Below are 19,260 nucleotides of genomic sequence, written 5' to 3'. Positions count from 1 at the left end.
CTGCTAACCAGGGCAGATTGTGAAACACTAAAGAATAAAAGCTCAATAGCTTTTAAAATATATACTAAATAAACAAATCCAGCACTCACAAATACTGACTGAACTGAATTTCTTCCTGAAATGTTAAAGTGGTCCAATTATTTCAGATCGATTAACTCACCATTGTGTTCATCAGGTGCCCTGACTCAGTAGTGCTGTCCATATTATTTTCCAAAGAGACCCTACTTTAACACTTGAAAATTAAAATGATTCCAGACATTGGCAAAAACCATAGCAGCCAAGTACCATATCAACACACGATATATAATTAAAGCAATTCTCAAAGCCTGCAAAGTGCCTGTAAAAATATTACCGTTTCATGTACTAATGTAGGTTTCATCCACACCCTGCAGACTCCCCAGTAACAGTGAGACTCCTCTCCCTCCCACACCCCCATACAAAAATTACCCCTTCTCCCCTTACCATCCCCAAATGCATAGTATCTTTGACACCCTTACTACTCCACACCCACAAAAATCAGCCACAATTACCACCATTCCCCAGGCTCCAACCCATTGCTCCCTCTCTAGCTTCCCTTCTCTTTATCCTTATGAAATCAAGTTGCCAACCACCCTCTCTGCACAGCCTCCTGTTTTTATCCCCACACAGTCATCGATAGTTAGCTGAGTTAGACTTAACTGCCTCCCCTGCCAGCACTGAATTTGATGGTGCATACTCATCCCTGGTCTGCCCAACAATCATGACTAAAAGTATTTCCTAAGGTTCACAGGTGGTTTGGGACTGACATTGCCCCACGCTATTTAATAGCAAGCTGCCAGTGAGTCCAGTGCTACCCCGCTAGGGTATCCTCTCCACTATCTCAGAGGAGGGGCATGCCTGTGACCACAGAATCTATCCCTGTGACCCATCGGAGGTCTCAAGCCACTCCTGATTGAGGGACAGATCAGTATGTGTTCAGTTTATTGTACAATTCCATTAATGCAATGTTTTCAAGAAGAACCAAGACATTCTGCAGTGAGTTTCTGACTTGCTGGGAGCCATTGGCATTTCTGAGTCAAATAGATTCACTTACAGTACTCAAGGTTGAAAATAAGGCACTTGACTTTGATTTTGATTGCTTGATGAATCCCTAGTTTGCCTAGAGGAATACAATGCCTGGTGTGGGCTTTACAATCCAATATTTATCCCTTTTCCCTGACTATGGCTACACAATATGTTGTAGACAGTGATTCAAGTTTAAAAGACTACAAGTGACCCTGGAAAAAAATCATCAAATATTCCTTGCACAGAACAGAGGAAATCTTACGTCAAATGGTGGAGCCATTTTGTTAAGCTTTTCCTGATATTAAAATAGATATAACTTGTTGTAAGCTACTTTTTACATAATGGGTTAACATTCTGATAGTAACTATTGTTTATGTATATTCTTTTGTAGGATCTGGCCTGCTTTGTCATTAGCAATCAACTGTCCTTAAAATGCTACCAATCTAAAAATATTTTATTTCCTATATACACTTCCATAGACTGTGTGATTATATAGAAGTTTTTTTGTATTATAGCATATAGTTAAAAGACGCTTTAGGATCTGCAGTGTGGAGTTTTTGCAGATCAAAGAAGCTTTGTGCAAATGAATGCTATGTTATGAATGGCTTATTTTGGTCAAATATCATCAATTATGTAAGGATCAGTTAGGTCCACAAACCTAAACTTGTAATTTGGTTAATATAATGAGAGACAGTGATCTCTTCACACTTCTACTGCCTGCAGGCAGAACAGATGGAATGCCTTAAGAATGACTGTTCATTCACAAATTGCCTACTCATCTGATTGTACGCAACATATACCAAAATTATACCCTTCAGTCTTTCCCACAAGATCAGCAGTTTTTAAACATTGTAAGAGTGGTAAGGTTCGGCACTCAGAAACATGATGTTGTGCTGACTTTTGTGTCTCCATTGTACCATTTGAGGTGATGTGCAAACGCAGCAAGGGTGATGTGAGAAAAAAAAACCTTTTCCACCCAGCGAGTAGTTAGGGTATGGAATGCACTGTCTAAATACGTGGTGGTGGCACGTTAAATTCAGGCACTTCGGACAGTATTGGGTGATAATTTGGACAGAGCTGCTATTCAGGGATTTGGGGAAAAGGAGATTGACACCGGGCAACAGAACTGTGCAGTAATGTTGGACTGAATGGTTTTCTTTTGCACTGTGACAATTCTGTGATTCATCAACGTGGAGAGGGCAGTGACAAGATGGAAGTATTAAAATACACTAACTGATTTTTTCACAAATCTAAATGTGAATCTACATCTATCTGCCCATTCATAGAACCTGCCCAGTTTTTGTTCTCTTGACTTCATGCCACTGGATTCTACAAAGGGGTAGGCAGTTCAGTCCAGCTGTTTATCCACCAGGTGTGATACTGTCCAATTGTCTCTGTAAAGTCTCTCTTTTCAGGTTTACAGAATCAATTAGACAGCCCTCATCGAAAGACAGGGCTAATCTAACATAGCCAAAAAGTCCAATACATGAACTGATCGGCATGACTGATCTTGGCATATCCTGTTGCTCATATTCCAAATAAACGGTCTCCCAAATTCCATATGTTCATCATGTTCAGATAGCTGTTTATTCCCCAATCATTTGTTGTATTGATGTTTACACATTGTCATGATCTCTGCTTCAGTTAATGACTCTGGTGTTATTTCCACAGCCGCGCTGATTTGTGGAGAAACATTTCACTTGGTCTATATCCACAATTTCTAGTGTTTCAGTTCAGTTCAATTCTGTAAATAGCTTGGAGAAGATGGGCCTGTTTTCCTTGGAGAAGGGGAGGTTGAGAGGAGACCGGATGGAGGTGTCCGAAACCTTGAGTGGTGTAGACAGACGAGGTGGTGAATAAACAATTTTCAGTATTGAAAGGATGGAGAAGAGGGCGTAGTATTTGAGTAATTAGCAAAAGAAGCAATAGTGATATAAGGACAAACATTTTCATGCAACAAATGTCTTGGGATCTGAAATGTAATGCTTGCGAGTGTGGTGTCGAGACTTTCAAGAGGGAATTGGATTATTATTTGAAAAGGAAAATGTATAGGGATACAAGAGAAGGCAGGCCAGTGAAACTAAGTAAATTCCTCCTTTGAGGAGGCTAGTACAGACATGAATGTGCAGTAAGCATTCTGAGGTTTCATATTGTATCTATGTCTGTTTTACCTTGGAATTAAAGTAATGGTCAATTTCTAAATACTCTATCTCATTGTTTCATAATTTGGAGTATCTTTCTAAGATCACCTGGAATTTCTTTAATGAAACCTGCCATAGTTTTTAGTCTATTCTTTCTCTTTGGATTTTCTCATGTCAGGCAGCATCATAGTGAATGTGTGTTGTGCTTTCTCAATGGTTACAACATCTTTCCTAAAGTGTTCAATCCAAAGCACCATGTAGCAACAGTGGTTTTACTAAGATTTTATATAGATGCATCAGCACAAGTCAATGTTAAATGCTCCAGCTTTCATTTCCCATTTGACTTACATTACTTTGCTTTTGGATTGTCGTATAACATTTGACTGCCTTTCTACTTTTCAGCTCAAGTCATCAAGTGCGAAACTAAAATGAGAGATAGATGCAAAGGAACAACATGTAACAGGTATTGTTGTTGATTTCTATTTCTGCATTATTTGTGTCTGTTACTCTTGTGTTTCCAATGAATGACTTTCCAGGGTACAATAGAGACATGAATAACAAGCATAAGGTTCGTGACTAAACTCCAAATACCTACATTAGTAAAATGTTAGAAATCTATTTCAGTAGTTGAAGAGGACCAGAGCAGACTTTACCATGCAAACAACTGCAATCCTGGAAGCAAATAATAAACTTAATACTAAATGTTTGAACTTAAGTAATCTCAGTGGGGAGGTGATGGAATAGTGGCATCATTACTAGACTATCAATCCAGAATCTCAGGCTAATGTTCTGGGGTCCCAGGCTTGAATCCTGCCATGGCAAATGATGGAATTTGGATTCAAGGAGAAATCTGGAATTAAGACTCTAATGATGACCGTGAAGCCATTGTCGATTGTCAGGAAAAACCCATCTGGGTCACTAAGGAAGGAAACTGATGCTCTTATCTGGTCAGGCCTATGTGTGACTCTTAACCCGCAGCAACATGTTTGACTCTTAACTACCCTCTGGGCAATTAGGGATGGGTAATAAATGCTGACCTAGCCAGGGAATTAATTAAAAAAAATCTCATCTCCATATTCTTTGGCTATTGTTTTATCCAATATGTTGCATACCTTCAGCAAGAACTTGACCCAAACATTAAAAGAACTTGCTTTAGCTGTCCGCATCCCAGCATTATCCTGTTATAACTGGACCACAATGTTAAAAGTTTTAGCAGCAAGGTAAGGGATTTACTTGGCAATCCTGATGTAGAGAGGGACCATTTATCTGTTGTGTAATTACAAGATGCAATTATATAATTAGTAATGTCACGCTGCATTACTTTGTTGTCATATAAAAAATAAAAAATTCTCCTTTTCATGAGAAAGCTGGCTGCCACACTGGCATTTGTAGTATTTGGAGAATGAGATTGTTTTAGTGGGAGGTGCAAAACTCAGATGGTTACCTTGCAAATGGATGGACCACATTGGAATCTTTTGAGTGTTTTGTAGATTTGTAACACAAGTAAATCTGTCATTTTTCACACACTTTTGTGGCAATTCTACTTTTGTTACTAAGATACTAAAACTTTTAAAGGGAAGTTGGCTATTGACGTTGCCATTAACAGTTGCACAGTGCTAAATGCCAAAGCTTTACATTTGATCTATTAGCTGCTGAATAGAAGTTTTTATACAACCACAAAGGCCAGAAAAGATGCACTTTTAAATAGACAGTGAGACCATTTATTACAATGAATTATATTAAAATTTTCTTTTGTTCAACTCATTTGTTTACCTTCAAAATGCTCCATGTTGTATAGTAGCGTAGAAATATTGACTAATGGAGTTCTTGCTGTTTAGGTATATGTGCCCAAGATATTGTGAATCATCAAAGGCTAAAGTGATTGGAACACTCTATTATGAAACGGTAAGGGATTGTCTGTTAAACAATATCATGTTAAAAATCCATACAGAATCCCTACCCATACCTGCTTACCCTGCTAAGGATTATGGGTAGGGCCAGGAGAAGTAGGTGTTTGATTATATGGGGATCCGGACATGCCTACTCCACTTCAAGTAGAAGTGGCGTATGCAGTCAAGTTGGTAGCAAGGTGAGACTGCCAATCACCATGCCCCTGGAGCTCCCGTGAAACAAATACATCTTGGCTGCTTCTCTCTTTCTCACCCTTAGCCCCACCGGTCTTCTTTGTAAGGAGGGTACTTCTAAATGTAGTTTTGAACAATCGATTCATCGTCCCAGTGGCATTCCAGGTGAGCTATAATAATGCAGGGTCCCATCTGAAGGTCATGGTGTGGGAACACCTGCTGTTTGGTGTTTCGATTTTCTCTGATGCCCATATAGGAACAGACAATGGTTGCATCCAAACCAGACCATTATGAATCTCTGACTTAAGACACTGAGTCCTGGCCAAGTTTGTGTCATTCCTGCAGCCTCCCGATGGAGTTTATTGGAACTGGACGGTTTCTTTTATAGGCCTGTCACTTTCTGGTGCTTAGTCTAGTAGCGCAGCAGATGGAAAATACATTTCTTTTGCCTGTTTATAGCAATCCAGTATTTGTCGGGCTGCAATTCACCAGGGGATTATCAGTAATGAAGAAGGCGGGCTTGTGGATATCACTCGAAGAGGAAAAATCCCATTTTTCGTTAAATCTTCTCGAAATGGTATTCAGTCTCTGAGGTGAGAGTTTCCAAAGTATGCAGCATAAAGGAGTTGTTTACTGACTTAGTATTGATGCTTCAGGAATACCTTAAAGGTTTTGTAAAAATCAACTAGGGTTAACCAGATATTTTAATTTTCTCAAGAGACGTAGAAATAAAGACAAAAGTTAAAATTATAAAATAAAGTGGCTTTGAATTACTGCTTATTTGGAGAATAAATGCTAAAAAAGAATGGTTAGACTGAACCAGCTATTTTCATATTGTAATTTCTATATATTGCTATGTAATTGGTTCAGACATCAAAGTAAACAGTCTAGACAGGATTGTTAAAAAGAATCATGGTGCACCTTGAACTGTCTGATATGAGCACAATAATATGGTATTAAATGGAGAAAAAAATCATGAAAATAGGTCAGAGGACGGAGATGAAGGAAATTAAGTTTTTAATCTATCACCATGGGAACATGTTAAAGTGAAAAAAAACTTTTTTACTTAAATGGTGCATCATTAGCAAGCAAAAACTTTAGGACACAATGTTGTGCAGTTCTTCCAATTGCTTGGCATTACCTTATCAAAAAAATCTGGAAAAGCTGGATAAATGGTTATTTTTAACCACTTACACTTCCGTTGGTATTTCATTTTGGTTGTGTTCCAATATGCTACATGATATTTGATTAATTGAGGTCGAAAATGTGATATTAATGATGATTATTGATTTTCAAAATCGATCACTAATCTCCATATGGTATTTGTTTACAGCAAGTTCAAGTCAGCAAATGGATTTAGCGTATCCAAAGTGACTAGTAAGTCTATTTCTTCAAATTTTCATATGATCAAGATGTTTCATTTTATTGGGTAAAACAATCACTTTAAGTGGCGGCTAGAATTACATTAGCAACTAATTTAAAATAATTCACTGTCTCACAATGTGGCTCATTCATACTTGTTAGAACCTGCATATATATGAACGCAGGACCAGTCCTCTGTAGACAAAAGGAATTTAGAATCATAGAATCCCTTACATTGTGGAAGCAGGCCATTTCGTCTATCGAGTCCATACAGCTGCCCCAGTGACCTACCCAATCCCTGTAATTCTGCATTTCCATGGCTAATCCACCTACTCTGCACAACCCTGGAAGCTGTGGGCAATTTAACATGGCCAATCCACCTAACCTGCACATCTTTGGACTGTGGGAGGAAACCAGGGTACCCGGAGGAAACCTATGCAGACAAGGGGAGAATGTGCAAACTCCGCACAGGCAGTCGCCTGAGGGTGGAATCGAACCCAGATCCCTGGCGCTGTGAGGCACCGTGCCAGCCCGGTGTCTTTGTCCAGGCATTGAACCATTTCACTTAAGCAGAAGCTTGGATGGACACTGTTCCCTTGGCACATTCTGCACATTATAGTCTTGACTAGAGTTCACTAGTCCTTTTTGAATTTAAATAAAAGTTTTGGGGTAATTGTTCCTTGATGCAATTTTAAGGACAATAATTTGACCAGCGTCCACTTGCAAACCAAACAGCCTAGTTCTCAAATAATGTAAATGATTGTTCCCATTGATAGTTGACATTCTTGCATCTGTCTGGATGAATGCAGGATAACAATCTTTAACAGCATACACTGAATGTAATTAAATGATTTTATTTTGCTAGCTCAAACAGTTGACTGTTATACTACAGTGGCTCAACTGTGTCCATTCAGAAAGCCAGCTACTCATTGTCCCAGGTAAGACAGTTAAGGCTCAGCAGGCATTTTATTCCTGTAAATTCATAAATGTCATTTAAATTAACAGATTATATGACGATGTTTTGTTAACACATACTTGAGATTTCTAAACTGAGAATTACATTTATTTCCAAGTCATGAATGTCTCCCTCAGCAACTGTGCTTTGTAATGTATTTGGGAGAATGAAGTATCCAATGATTGTAATTCAGCTGTGCTTTTTGCAGCCTCAATCCCATTCCCCAGAACTCCTTCCCTGGATCATTTCTCACCCCAGTTCTCACCCCATAACTTCTCAAAATTGATCTATTTGATCAAAATTTTGCTCACCTTGACTAAGATTTTCCTGGAAAGCTGGACATCCATTTCCCTTACATATATCCATTTACCATTCTAAGGATGTCAGATCAGTACACAGTGATATGGAAGTGATATCAATCACTGTAATATATTTGGCTTTACCAATTAACACAAAGACTGCAATCCTGTAAACTAAGCCACAAACAAAATGCTGCAGCTTGGCAGTAATACATAGTTAAGTAGGCACAACCTTTTTATAGATCCTTAGTGTGATATACCTGTCTTTGACCTTGTTTCTGCTTGTCACTTTCTATTGTTCCTTTTAAATCATCCTTCTACACCAGTTAAGTTCTTGGTAGAAACTAGATTCAACATTGTGCGTATGTAATTAATTTGAATAATTTTTATATCGTTATTATACTTGCAGTTACAAGCTTGTATTGATAAATTGATAAGTAATTTCTATAATGAATGTTTTATTGTGAACTTCCCAAATATAGACTAATTTATTTGATCCTATAGAATTAACTGCCCACCAAACTGTCTGGATGAGTTTCCCTTCTGGGCACGGGTCATCGGTAACAAAATTTATTCTGACGTAAGTGTTTATTGCCTTCTGCATGCTGTACGTTACCAGGGTTCAGCTAGAAAAGAAATGTTTGGATCAAGTAGTAGCAAAATGAGTGGAAACCGAGATACTACCTTTGTGAGCTGGATTGTGCAGCTTGTGTTTGCAATGCCTGACACTAATCCAATGTAATACCCATTGCGAAAAGAAAATTTTGTTCATCCAAATGGAAAGTTCGCTGAGTATTCTGTTTTGCATTAAGTACAATACAGTGTTTCTAAAAGCTGGATAACAGCAATAAGAAAAGGAAGAACCAGTGCGAGATATTTCTATTGTGGTTATTTCGTTCACCACAGAAAGCTCGCGACCTCATGTGGATTAATTGCTTTCTCAGTTTTGTTTTCCGTTTGATGACAAGTTGCGGTTTTGGTGCTCATTCATTCCAGCAGATGGTGTGCTGCTTTCTAGACCCTTTTGTTCCTTTTTTGCTCCAGGAACCACTTTTCAATGTAAAGGAAAATTCAGAATTAGGCTTAACAATCACGTTGCTGGATGGTAGATAGAACAAAGCCACAAAAAGCTCATTAGAGAATCGGAAGTGAAGCCTTTCAGAGTAGAAACAGAAAAACCAAATTTGGAACTTAATAAATATTTTTATGGGCAGTAATGCTAATGAGCTTTGATTTACTAATCAACTCTAATGAACTTCTGACCAAAACTTTCTATAATCTCTGACATTTTTTAACAAATCAGTTTGGCAACATTAATGGTAAAAGTTGATTCATTAGATTACATGTTAGATTCGTTAATTTACCTAAGTAGCTTTTGTGGTTTCTTTGATTCTTTTAGATATCAAATCAATTACGTTAAAAACCCAGAATTCAAGGTTTAGCCTGAGTCTATTTTAGTTTAATAGGGCAGGGAGGTCAGTTTGCTCAGTTGGCTGGCTTCCTAGAGTAGAGTTCAGAATAAAACCAACCAGAGTGGGTTCAGTCCACGTTCTGGCTGTGATAGTTCATAGAGACCTCATTCCTAACTTTACCTCATGCTTGTGGACTGGCTGCCCTCAGGGCTATACATAACTAATTATCTCTCCCTTTCATAGAGGTGCCTTGGGTCCTTTGTCGAATATGTCTTCTTGCCATTTTATTATTAACTTCTGTTCGACTTGTACTACTTGACTGTGAGACAACCAGAACCATAAACAAAATAATTGGTTGAATGTGGAGACCACATGAATGATCACACATTCTGATAATGCCAGCAGGGCCAGTTTTACTTTGAGAGGGACAACTAGGGTGGCACTTGTCTCAACCATATACTTATAACCATATAAGGTCTCAGAGTCAATCTCTATGTTCCACTTAATGAACAGCTTTAACAGGATTTGCCTAATTATGTGTCAGAATACATTAATTTCGAAGGAGCTGAAAGGAAAAGTTTACCAAATCTCGGACGCAATTCAAAAGTGGCGATTTGCCAAAGAAAATCATGAGCATAGCAGTGAACTCAAAGAAAGAGGTTTGGCAAATCACTTGACCATCAAGTTGAAAGCAAGCTAATGTGACTGGAAGGAAAAAGAAGAAACAAAGAAAGCAATAAAAGTTTCACATGGAGGAATTATACCAAATAAGCATTGCCATAAAGAAGCATTAAATGATGAGGAAAGAATTAGAGCTATGGTGTATGAGTGAGGTAGAAGTTTGTGGGGGGGGGGGGGTGGGGGGCGGTGAGGAATCACCTGTGTGTCTTACCATTCACTGGATTCACCCTGTGACAAAGAATAGGGTTGAAATAATGATACTGGATTTTCGCAAGGACATTAAAACTACATGGGACACACATTTATATTTGGGCTTACCTGTAAATGTGTTGTGAACATTTTATCCATACAGTACATTAGAAGTGAAGCTCAGTACGTCTTGTTGCACAATGCTTTGAGAAAAACAAAGTGCCTGGTTTTAGCAGTGAAATAATTCTTCTCATTAGAATGAAAGAACATGAACCTGGATGTTTTCATGATTTCCCATTGGTGCATGGGGTAGACATAAATAAACGTTTATGTCACTGTTTAGCTTTTCCTGGAAACAGAAGTATAAAGATCAACTGGATAAATTAAATCATCCTTCAACTCAGCTTTGTGCTGATAGTAAGCTCATATTGCACATAAAGATGATCATTCATCCCAGCTAAATTTGTCCTTCTGCAGACATCTGAAAATTCTCCCCTTGTAACAGCCATGTGTTCCCATGGATCTCTGCTGGCAAATCTGGAAAATTCTTCTGTATATGCACCACTCCCTGTGTGTAGAAAATGTTCCTAATTTATGTTTTGTCATTTTGGAGCTGGCTGTGCATTCTTGTCAAAATTTAAAGTTAAATTGCGGATTTATTTTCACCATTCATACAATCACATAGAAGTGACAGCAGAGAAAAAAGGCCGTTTGGCCCAGCTGGCCCGTGCTTTCACATGAATCTCCTCCTTCCCTGTTCCACATCACCTTATCAGAATAATTGTCAATTCCTTTCTCCCTCATACTTATGTAGGGTTCTTCCCACAATGCATTTGTGTTATTTGCCTTAAACATTACATTTGATTGAACATTCCAGATTCTAGCTGCTCTCCTATTAAAAATTCTTCATTATTCGTTCCATTTATTCGATTCCATTCACTACATGGTTTGATTCTCCTTTCTGGATCGTGAAGTTAAACAATCCCCAGTTTTCCTTCATAACTGGCTCATCATACAAGAGTTTGACCTTCTGGCTGCCCCCCACCCTCTACTATCTTCAGTGCTTCTGGTGTCACAGTGACCAGAACTGGACGCGTTGCTCAAACTGTGATCTGACAAGTGCATTGTAGGTTTGATCATAGATTTCTTTGACTAATATTCCATTGCTGTGACCAAGTAGTCCCAGCATTTGCTAATTGCCACCCGTTGACCGGATATGTGTAGCAGGTTCGACCTTTTGAGATTACCAACTGATATATTTAGCAACAGCCTGGATGAACAAGGGGTGAATTCAGAAAATGCCAAGCACAGAATTTCTTAAAGAAGTATTATTTCGCTCCGTGGGCAGATGTTTCCCTCTTTGTGTTTAAGTGTAGCATTGAATGTAATTGTGGCAACTAACATGCTATCCGCACCGATAAGGAAGTGTGCCCAAGAGAACAGCTCACTAAGAGACCAGTTGAGGCTAGTCCTGGGGAAATCTTATGGTAAGAAAGTTAGTACTTTTTATACTCTTCTCGTGGGCTGGTGAGGAGGCAGGTCACAGCCAGGGGCTTGTTCAGGGGGTTCGAATGCTAGTACTTTGCCCCCTCTCTCTGCCTCCAGATTGGGACAGCTTGGAGGCCTCGACCACCACCAAACACAGCAGGCAGGACTCATATATTTTCCCAGCCAGAAGAGTAGCCACTTATGTCACCTCCTGAGGAGGCAGGTAATCTCAAAGGCGGAGGGTTGAGGCCCTTATGAGGCCATTAGTTGACTACCTAAGGACCTTACTTGGTGGCTGGTTAAGAAGGTCTTCCATAGACCTTCTTGTGTAGAATTTCATTAGTAAGAAAACGAAATGCATGTGAGTTTCTCTCCATGGCCAATTCAACCCATGATTTAAAACCGGAAAGAACTGCGGATGCTGGAAATCATGAACAAAAACAGAAATTGCTGGAAAAGCTCAGCAGGTCAGGCAGCATCTGTGGAGAGAAGTCAGAGTTCTTGTTTCGGCACCAGTGATCCTTCCTCAGAGCTGATGGTAGCTTGGAAAATGTTGGTTTTTATGCAGGAGATAGGGTGGGGGGAGGAAGGGATAAAGAGTAAATGATATTTCCTCTTCTTACCAGCTCCAGGAAGGGGAAAATCACATCCTTTATCTCAAAGTGGACATATGCATTAACTTCTTGAAACTACAACAGTAAATGTATCATACCTGAGTAATAGTTGGATAAATGTCTTTCTTTTATGTATTCTGATGCTTGAAAAGCAATTATTGTGACATTTTAAACAGATCATTTTAATGATCCCAATGATGTGGCAGAAGGTAGGGTTGTCACTTTGCGAAACCAAGAGTTTGAGTTAAGATGCAATCCAGTTTATCATACAAACTTTATGTGGCTCTTAGGGAAAGGGCCTGGATGTGATAAATCCTTCTGACTCTTCAACAAACAAGGTTGCGTTAATGTATGGAGACATTGTGTGACTATGACTAAAGTAAACACATTCCTGCACATCTCTAGAGAGCTCTGCCATATACAGTAGCAGTAAATTAAGACTGACAGACAGAACATTGCCAACTATGGAGTACAGAGTCTTCATCAGTGTCCAAGATAGAAAAATAACAATGAGGCACTGATGTTGTCTAGCCTGAGTGTAATAACATTTTTAAGGATACGCCCAGTACTTTTATTGCAGTACTTATAGGCCTGTGTCATGCTGACCGAAGATTTTGTTTGCTTTATCATCTTAAAGTTAGGAATGTTAGCTACCCTATAGTGTTCACTGGTTAGGTAAATCTGTGATTAAGAAAAACAATTATTTTGGATGGTTTTGATCCTGGGAGGATAGAAATGCTACAAAATGCTTATTAATAATAATAATGGAGGTGGTGTGGTTTTACATTTAAGGTGGAATTTAATGGATTTACTTGTGAAGATGATCATTTGGATCTGGTATGTAAGGCAGAGGCAAGATGTCTGACCCTCCCATGATGCTGAAAGAATCTCAGTAGGTGTGGGTAGGTGACGGGCATGGGTGCCCCCTCACCAATGCACCTAAATGTACATCTCCCCCATCTGCTAGTCCACTTCTGAGGGAGCTGTCAAATTGCACCAAGTTGAATCAGATACTGCATATCTTCAGTGTGCAGTTTGAGCCAGAACAAAATTTCCAATCTCACATCCCAACTAGCTGCAAAGCTGTTAAATTCCTCAGATATGCATTGTCCACTGCAATCCATAACACAGATAGGTTGTAGATACACTGATATAAGTTTTCATCGCTTCTCAACCTAACTGCATTAGTTTGCTCCTTGTTTTTTTGGCATTTTAAGCTGCACTTCATGTAAATGATGACTCATCCAAAATTTTGCTGTTTACATCTCATCTCATCTCACGCTAAGCCTGAGTCCCATGTCTGTCATTGTCATTTCCATTGACTCTCTTTTTCCCAACTTGCCAAATATAGAATCTTCATTGTCCTGTACAGATTCACAGTCAGAACCTTTCCTTATCTCTGTAACAATACAAAATCAACCTTTTATGTCTTTAATGTGGTAAAATATACCCAAGTGTAAGAAAAAAACATTGAAATCAGAAATGAAGGCCCTGTTCAAAGCTGGAATTCCATGTTAAAATTAGCCATCTGTTTCAGATTTTGCAGAGGATTAGGTTTTATGAGTTCTAATTTTCAAGCTCAAAACTTTGCTCAACTAAAGTAGCTGCAGGCATATTTTGTCTTCCTTCTCGGCCTTTTGTGATCAATGAGCTGTTCTGTGCACTGAGAGTAACTTTTAACAAATTAATTGCAAATGCTCTTCCTTTTTGGTCAGAATTGTAAGGAAGGCATAACATAAATGGATTAGAGTTCATATTTAGAGCAACTTTAGTCAGTTCCAACTCAACTCATACTGCTCCCTGGATGTAGCAGAAGGAGCCCAGATGTACAGAATTTACATTAATACACACAAGCTTAGACAAATGGATTGATCTGGCAGCCTGCTAACACAGCAGTTTAAATAGCTACATGTTGTAGTTCTGAGCCTTGCAAAGTTGACTTGCCTATTAGCTTCTGTGGTTCTTGACAGTGCATGGCTCACAGATGGTGCCATGAATCAGCTGGAGTGTAACACAAATGTAGGGGTTGGAGCAATGGCTTTTGTACTTGCTGTAGGAAAGTGGTTGCAAAGGATAGAGTAACAAATGGTGCACAGTCTAAGAAAGCTGGCTTCAGTTGACGTGAAGCATAAAACCTATCAATGCCCAATAACAATATCATTCATTCCCTTCAACTCAACGGCAGTGATAAGCTCTTTGTCAATGTCAAATTATGAGAACCTTTTCGATTTGGAAAGAGGACATCTCAGTTCTCTTTTACTCTCCCTTATTCTACCAGCCAAGTTGAAGAAAGCCAACAGTATTTCCTCCTAACTTTCTGCTCCCAATCCAGCCACAACTGTCTAGACTACTAACTGAGCTGAGAGGATAAAGTGGCAGAATAGTACTGCTGAGAAACAAAACTGTCTACTGGAAATGAGATTTAAAAGAACGCCCAACAGTTTTGTACCAAAACTGATAGAAGTCTTTCTGACTCAGTAGTAATGAAACAGATATATCAGAGACAAATGTCTTCAAGAAATTTTCTTTCCTGAGAGTGAATTCTAATGTGAAGGCTTGTTTTATCTTTGCCGTATATAGATGGAGTTTCTAAATGCAGATGTGGCCAAGATTTGAGCTGCAGAAGGCACTGAAGGATTCATATCATTTTTCTGCTAATTTTTTAGAGATCCAGTATCTGTCGAACAGCGGTACATGCTGGTGTGATTAAGAACCACATTGGAGGACTTGTGGATGTGAAACCAGTGGAAAAGAAGAACCGATACACAGCAGCCTCCAAAAATGGAATTCAGTCAGAGAGGTAAGCTTCTGATAAAGAGAAAACAAATTGTAATTAATTGTCCATTACAGTTTGTTGAAAGTTTCGCTGTTTTGCAGGAAAGAGTTAGAATTAGGTTTATTGTCACATGTACAAAAGTTTACAAAGTTGGCTCTTACACTGCCATCTTATGTACAAAGGTACCCAGGTACATGATCTTAGGAATAAATTAGAAAAATAAAGAAATCAAAAGTTCAGCATTACAGTCCTTCTAGCAGACCATGCCAGGACTTGTCAACAGTCTGCACCAGGCCTCACCTTCAGTCCATGCTGGCAAATGAGTGGCTGTTTGAGGAGGAGTGTTTTTTCATAAAATCATAGAATGATTACATCACAAAAGATTCTGCAGTTTTTTATTTTCTCAAGAGAATTATCCAATTCCCATTTGGAACCCATATTTGATTTTACTTCCACTTTATTCTCTGGCAGTGCATTCCAGGTCCTAATCATTTGCTGGTTATAAAGGTTTTTACTCATGTCATGTCTGGTTCTTTTGTCAATCACCTAAAGTCAGTGCTATCTGGTTCTTGATCATTCTACCAATGCGCGCAGTTGTTTCCTATCTGCTCTGCCCAGAGGCCTTTCAATTTAGAACACCTTTATCAAATGTCCTGTCAACCTCCTTGACCTCCTCTAAGGAGAACAGCCCCCATCTTTATCAATCTATCCATGTTGCTGAAATTTCTCATCCTCAGACTCGTTCATGCAAATCTTTAATACACCTACACCAATGCATTCACATCCTTCCTTTGCTGAGGCCGAGAATTAAACATAGCCTTCCAGTTGAGGCCTAACTGGTATTTTTAAAAGGTTCACAATAATTTCTTTGTATTTAAAGTTATATCCTTATTTATAATGCTCAGAGTGCCAGATGCCTTACTGACCACTTTCTCAACCTCCCTAATTATGTTCAACAATTGTGCACATACACTCCCTCTCTGCCCTTGCACTCCCTCTGTAATTATAGTCTACTATGGATTATCTTTCCTCATTTATCCTACTAAAATGTTCCACTTACACTCCTTTGCATTACATTTCATCTGTCATGTGCCCACTCACTCTGTCAACCTTTGTGTCAGTCCTTCCTTTCAAATCCATCACTATCTTCCACATGGTTCATAATCTGTCTGAGTTTTGTGTCAGCTGGAATTCTACCCCGGAATCATTCCAGATCATTAATATGAATAAAGCACAAAAAGAAACAGAAATTGATGGAAAAGGGCGGCACAGTGGCTCAGTGGTTAGTACTGCTGCCTCACAGCACCAGGGACCTGGGTTCGACTCCACCCTTGGGCGACTGTCTGTGTGGAGTTCGCACATTCTCCCCGTGTCTGTGTGGATTTCCACTAGGTGCTCCGGTTTCCTCTCCTCCCACAGTCCAAAGATGTGCAGGCTAGGTGTTTGCTATTCATTGTCACTCAGCTAACTATGTATTCACACTGCACTCCCCATTTCTCCATGGCTTTGATTTTGCTGTTATGCAGCACCTTAACCAATGCCTTTTGGAAGCCTATATATATCGAATCAATCACATTACTCTCATCAATCCTCAGGACTACAGTGGCGTGATGGTTATGTTATTGAGGTAGAAATCCAAAGACCAGGATTGCTGATCCAGAGAGATGAATTCCAATCCAGGCAGGGCAGCTCTGGGAGTTTCAATTCAGTTAATAAAACAAAGCCAGAATAAAAAGCTAGTCTCAACACCCAGAGTATTGCATGCAGTTTTTGATATCCTTACCTAAGAAATTTGGTATAGAGAGAGTGCAGTGAAGTTTCACTAGACTGATTTCTGGGAGAACAGATTTGTCGTCAGGGGAGAGATTGGATTGACAAGGTCTGTATCCTGTGGAGTTTAGAAGAACAAGAGGGAGTCCCATTGACACTCACAAAATTCTGACAGGGATGGACAGATTGGATGCAGGGATGACTTGGGCTGGAGGGCCTTTTTCTGTGCTGTAGAACACTATGAATTTTGGCTATGACGTTTCTCCTGGGCAGGGAATTCCAAACAAGTGGTCATAGTCTCAGGATACGCGGGAAGCCAGTTTGGACTCAGATGAGGAGATTTTCTTCACTCAGTGGGTGGAGAATTCTGTGGAATTCTCTATCAGAGAAGGCTATGGAGGCAAAGTCCTCGAATATATTTAAGAAAGAAATAAACTTTTAGAGGCTTAAAGGTATCAAAGATTATGGGGAGAGAGCAGGGGGTTACAGAGGATCAGCCAAGATCGTATTGAATGGTGGAGCCAATTCAATGGAACAAATGGTGTACTCTTGTTCCTGTTTTCTGTGTTTCTGTGGTGGCAGAAAAACTATTGGATTGCTGCAAAATCCATCTGGTTCACTAATGTGACTAGTAGGAAACCTGCTATGTCTGGCCTACATGTGACTTCAGACCCACAGCAATGTGGTCAACTTCCAACTATTGTCTGAAGTGTCCTAGCAAGCAACTTAGTTGTATTGAAAAAGGAAGCTTACCACCATCACCTCAAGCAGAAACTAGGGATAGGTAATAAATGCTGACCTTGCCAGCGATAGCCACGTTCCATGAATTAATCTTAAAGAGCAATACCAGTTACCTGATTGAGAAAGCCAATAAAATTAGTTGACATGATTTGGGCTTAACAAATCTATAATGGCTTTGTTAAAGAAACAGAACTAAATGGGTTTTAAAATAATGTGAAGTTAGTGGGAGGAAATAAATTTGTTTTTTGTAAAAATCAACATTGTCCTTGAATTATTTTGGACTCTTATCACCGCACCTTACAGGAATTGTACTGGAAACTCTGTAAATGGGATTTCACTATCACTGTGAAGATAGTGTGTTGCTATGTCTTACCCTTAGGGTCAAGATGCTCCTTTGACATTAATGCTGATGATCCTGTCATTTGTTTTCTTCCAGTATAAAAAATCCTCCTGATGGGAAGGCTTTCAGAATATTTGCTGTGGCATGAGTTAAAAATCAATTGTGAGAGAACTCTTCTGGGTTTGTTTAACTGATTTCCGAGGACAGAAAGCACGAGCAAAATAAACATGAACAAAAACTGTGCACACTTGACAATAATGATCACCTTCATCATATGAAGAATTAAACAACATTCTCAGATTCCATTGTTGCATCTCATCTGCCAAAAAGAAATGGACTCTCGTTTGAACATTCCTATCGTTTTTTTTTGTACATAATAAATTTAATATTTTGTTTAAAGGCAGAAATATAGTTATTTACAGCAGTGCTGGTAAGTCTATAACTTAAAATTGCTCGTTATTAATAGAGTTTGTATTTACTCTTAGTTTGAAATATATTTTGGTGCAATCTATTGGAACTAGGATTTTGTGTGTCTCTTTTATATTTGTTTGCTTCACTGCGAATTGGCTCAGTACCATGTGTGTTCATTTTGTGAAACAAATTCTTGAGAACAGTTAAAGGGAAAGCCTTTAGGACTTCAAAAAGGTTTTACACTTTGATAGCTTTTCCTTTAGTTGCAAGTACACAGGATATGAAGCCTGGTAAATATTGGTGCACATCCAGGCTAGTTTACCAAAATGTTAATAACACTAATTCCATTTGCCCAGCTAGTCTACAGTGACTTTCCTTTGAAGATATTTGAAGCCTGAGTTGAACCTCCAAAGTTATTAGCATGGCATTTGGCTTGAATGATTTGAAGTGACAAATAACCAGTTGTGCTAAAGGTTATTGTATCATGTAACTGTAAGATTCTAATGTATGTAAACTCTATTCTCAGTCTATGAACTCAGAGAAATTGTATCTTTGTAACCTGTACTTACATCAGAATATGCCTCGAACTGTCAGATATCCACAGGCTCATTTTTGAACTTGCCGACCAAGAGGTCATGATATTATTAATAGCACAGCCACGGCACATGATTTGAGTTAAAAAGAAGAAATTTTTAAATTATACAAATTACCGTGAACAAGGATTGAGGTACACAGATGTATGGGTGGGTGCCTCATAACATTGGAGCTTGTGAGTGTTCTGTGGCTGTGCCACTTATGTAAATATTGGCTCAGGCTAATTGAGGACCACACACAGGTCTGAACTTCAACCTTGTTCATCTAATTTTCCACACGTAAACTTGATTAAAAGGTAAACTAAATCTATGAGAAGTCATGCTAAAGCAAAATACTGCGGATGCTGGAAATCTGAAAGA

General features: G+C 39.0%; 1 protein-coding gene across 1 annotated transcript in view; it reads left to right on the top strand.

Moving 5' to 3' along the window:
- crispld2 (cysteine-rich secretory protein LCCL domain containing 2) overlaps nt 1–18,983 on the top strand; it is a 42,539-nt gene extending 23,556 nt beyond the window's left edge. The window contains exons 8-15 of the mRNA XM_048605763.1: nt 3,588–3,648; nt 5,024–5,090; nt 5,729–5,862; nt 6,603–6,646; nt 7,497–7,569; nt 8,390–8,465; nt 14,936–15,069; nt 17,993–18,983. Of these exons, the coding sequence (XP_048461720.1) occupies nt 3,588–3,648; nt 5,024–5,090; nt 5,729–5,862; nt 6,603–6,646; nt 7,497–7,569; nt 8,390–8,465; nt 14,936–15,069; nt 17,993–18,044 (641 nt within the window). The 3' untranslated portion in view covers nt 18,045–18,983. The remainder of the gene's footprint in view (nt 1–3,587; nt 3,649–5,023; nt 5,091–5,728; nt 5,863–6,602; nt 6,647–7,496; nt 7,570–8,389; nt 8,466–14,935; nt 15,070–17,992) is intronic.
- Nucleotides 18,984–19,260: the final 277 nt, after the last annotated feature.

Source organism: Rhincodon typus, chromosome 15, assembly GCF_021869965.1.
Source record: "Rhincodon typus isolate 14 chromosome 15, sRhiTyp1.1, whole genome shotgun sequence".
Lineage (NCBI taxonomy): Eukaryota > Metazoa > Chordata > Chondrichthyes > Orectolobiformes > Rhincodontidae > Rhincodon > Rhincodon typus.
The sequence above is the reverse complement of the archived record's forward strand: the minus strand, read 5'-3'. Positions and strand labels throughout refer to the sequence as shown.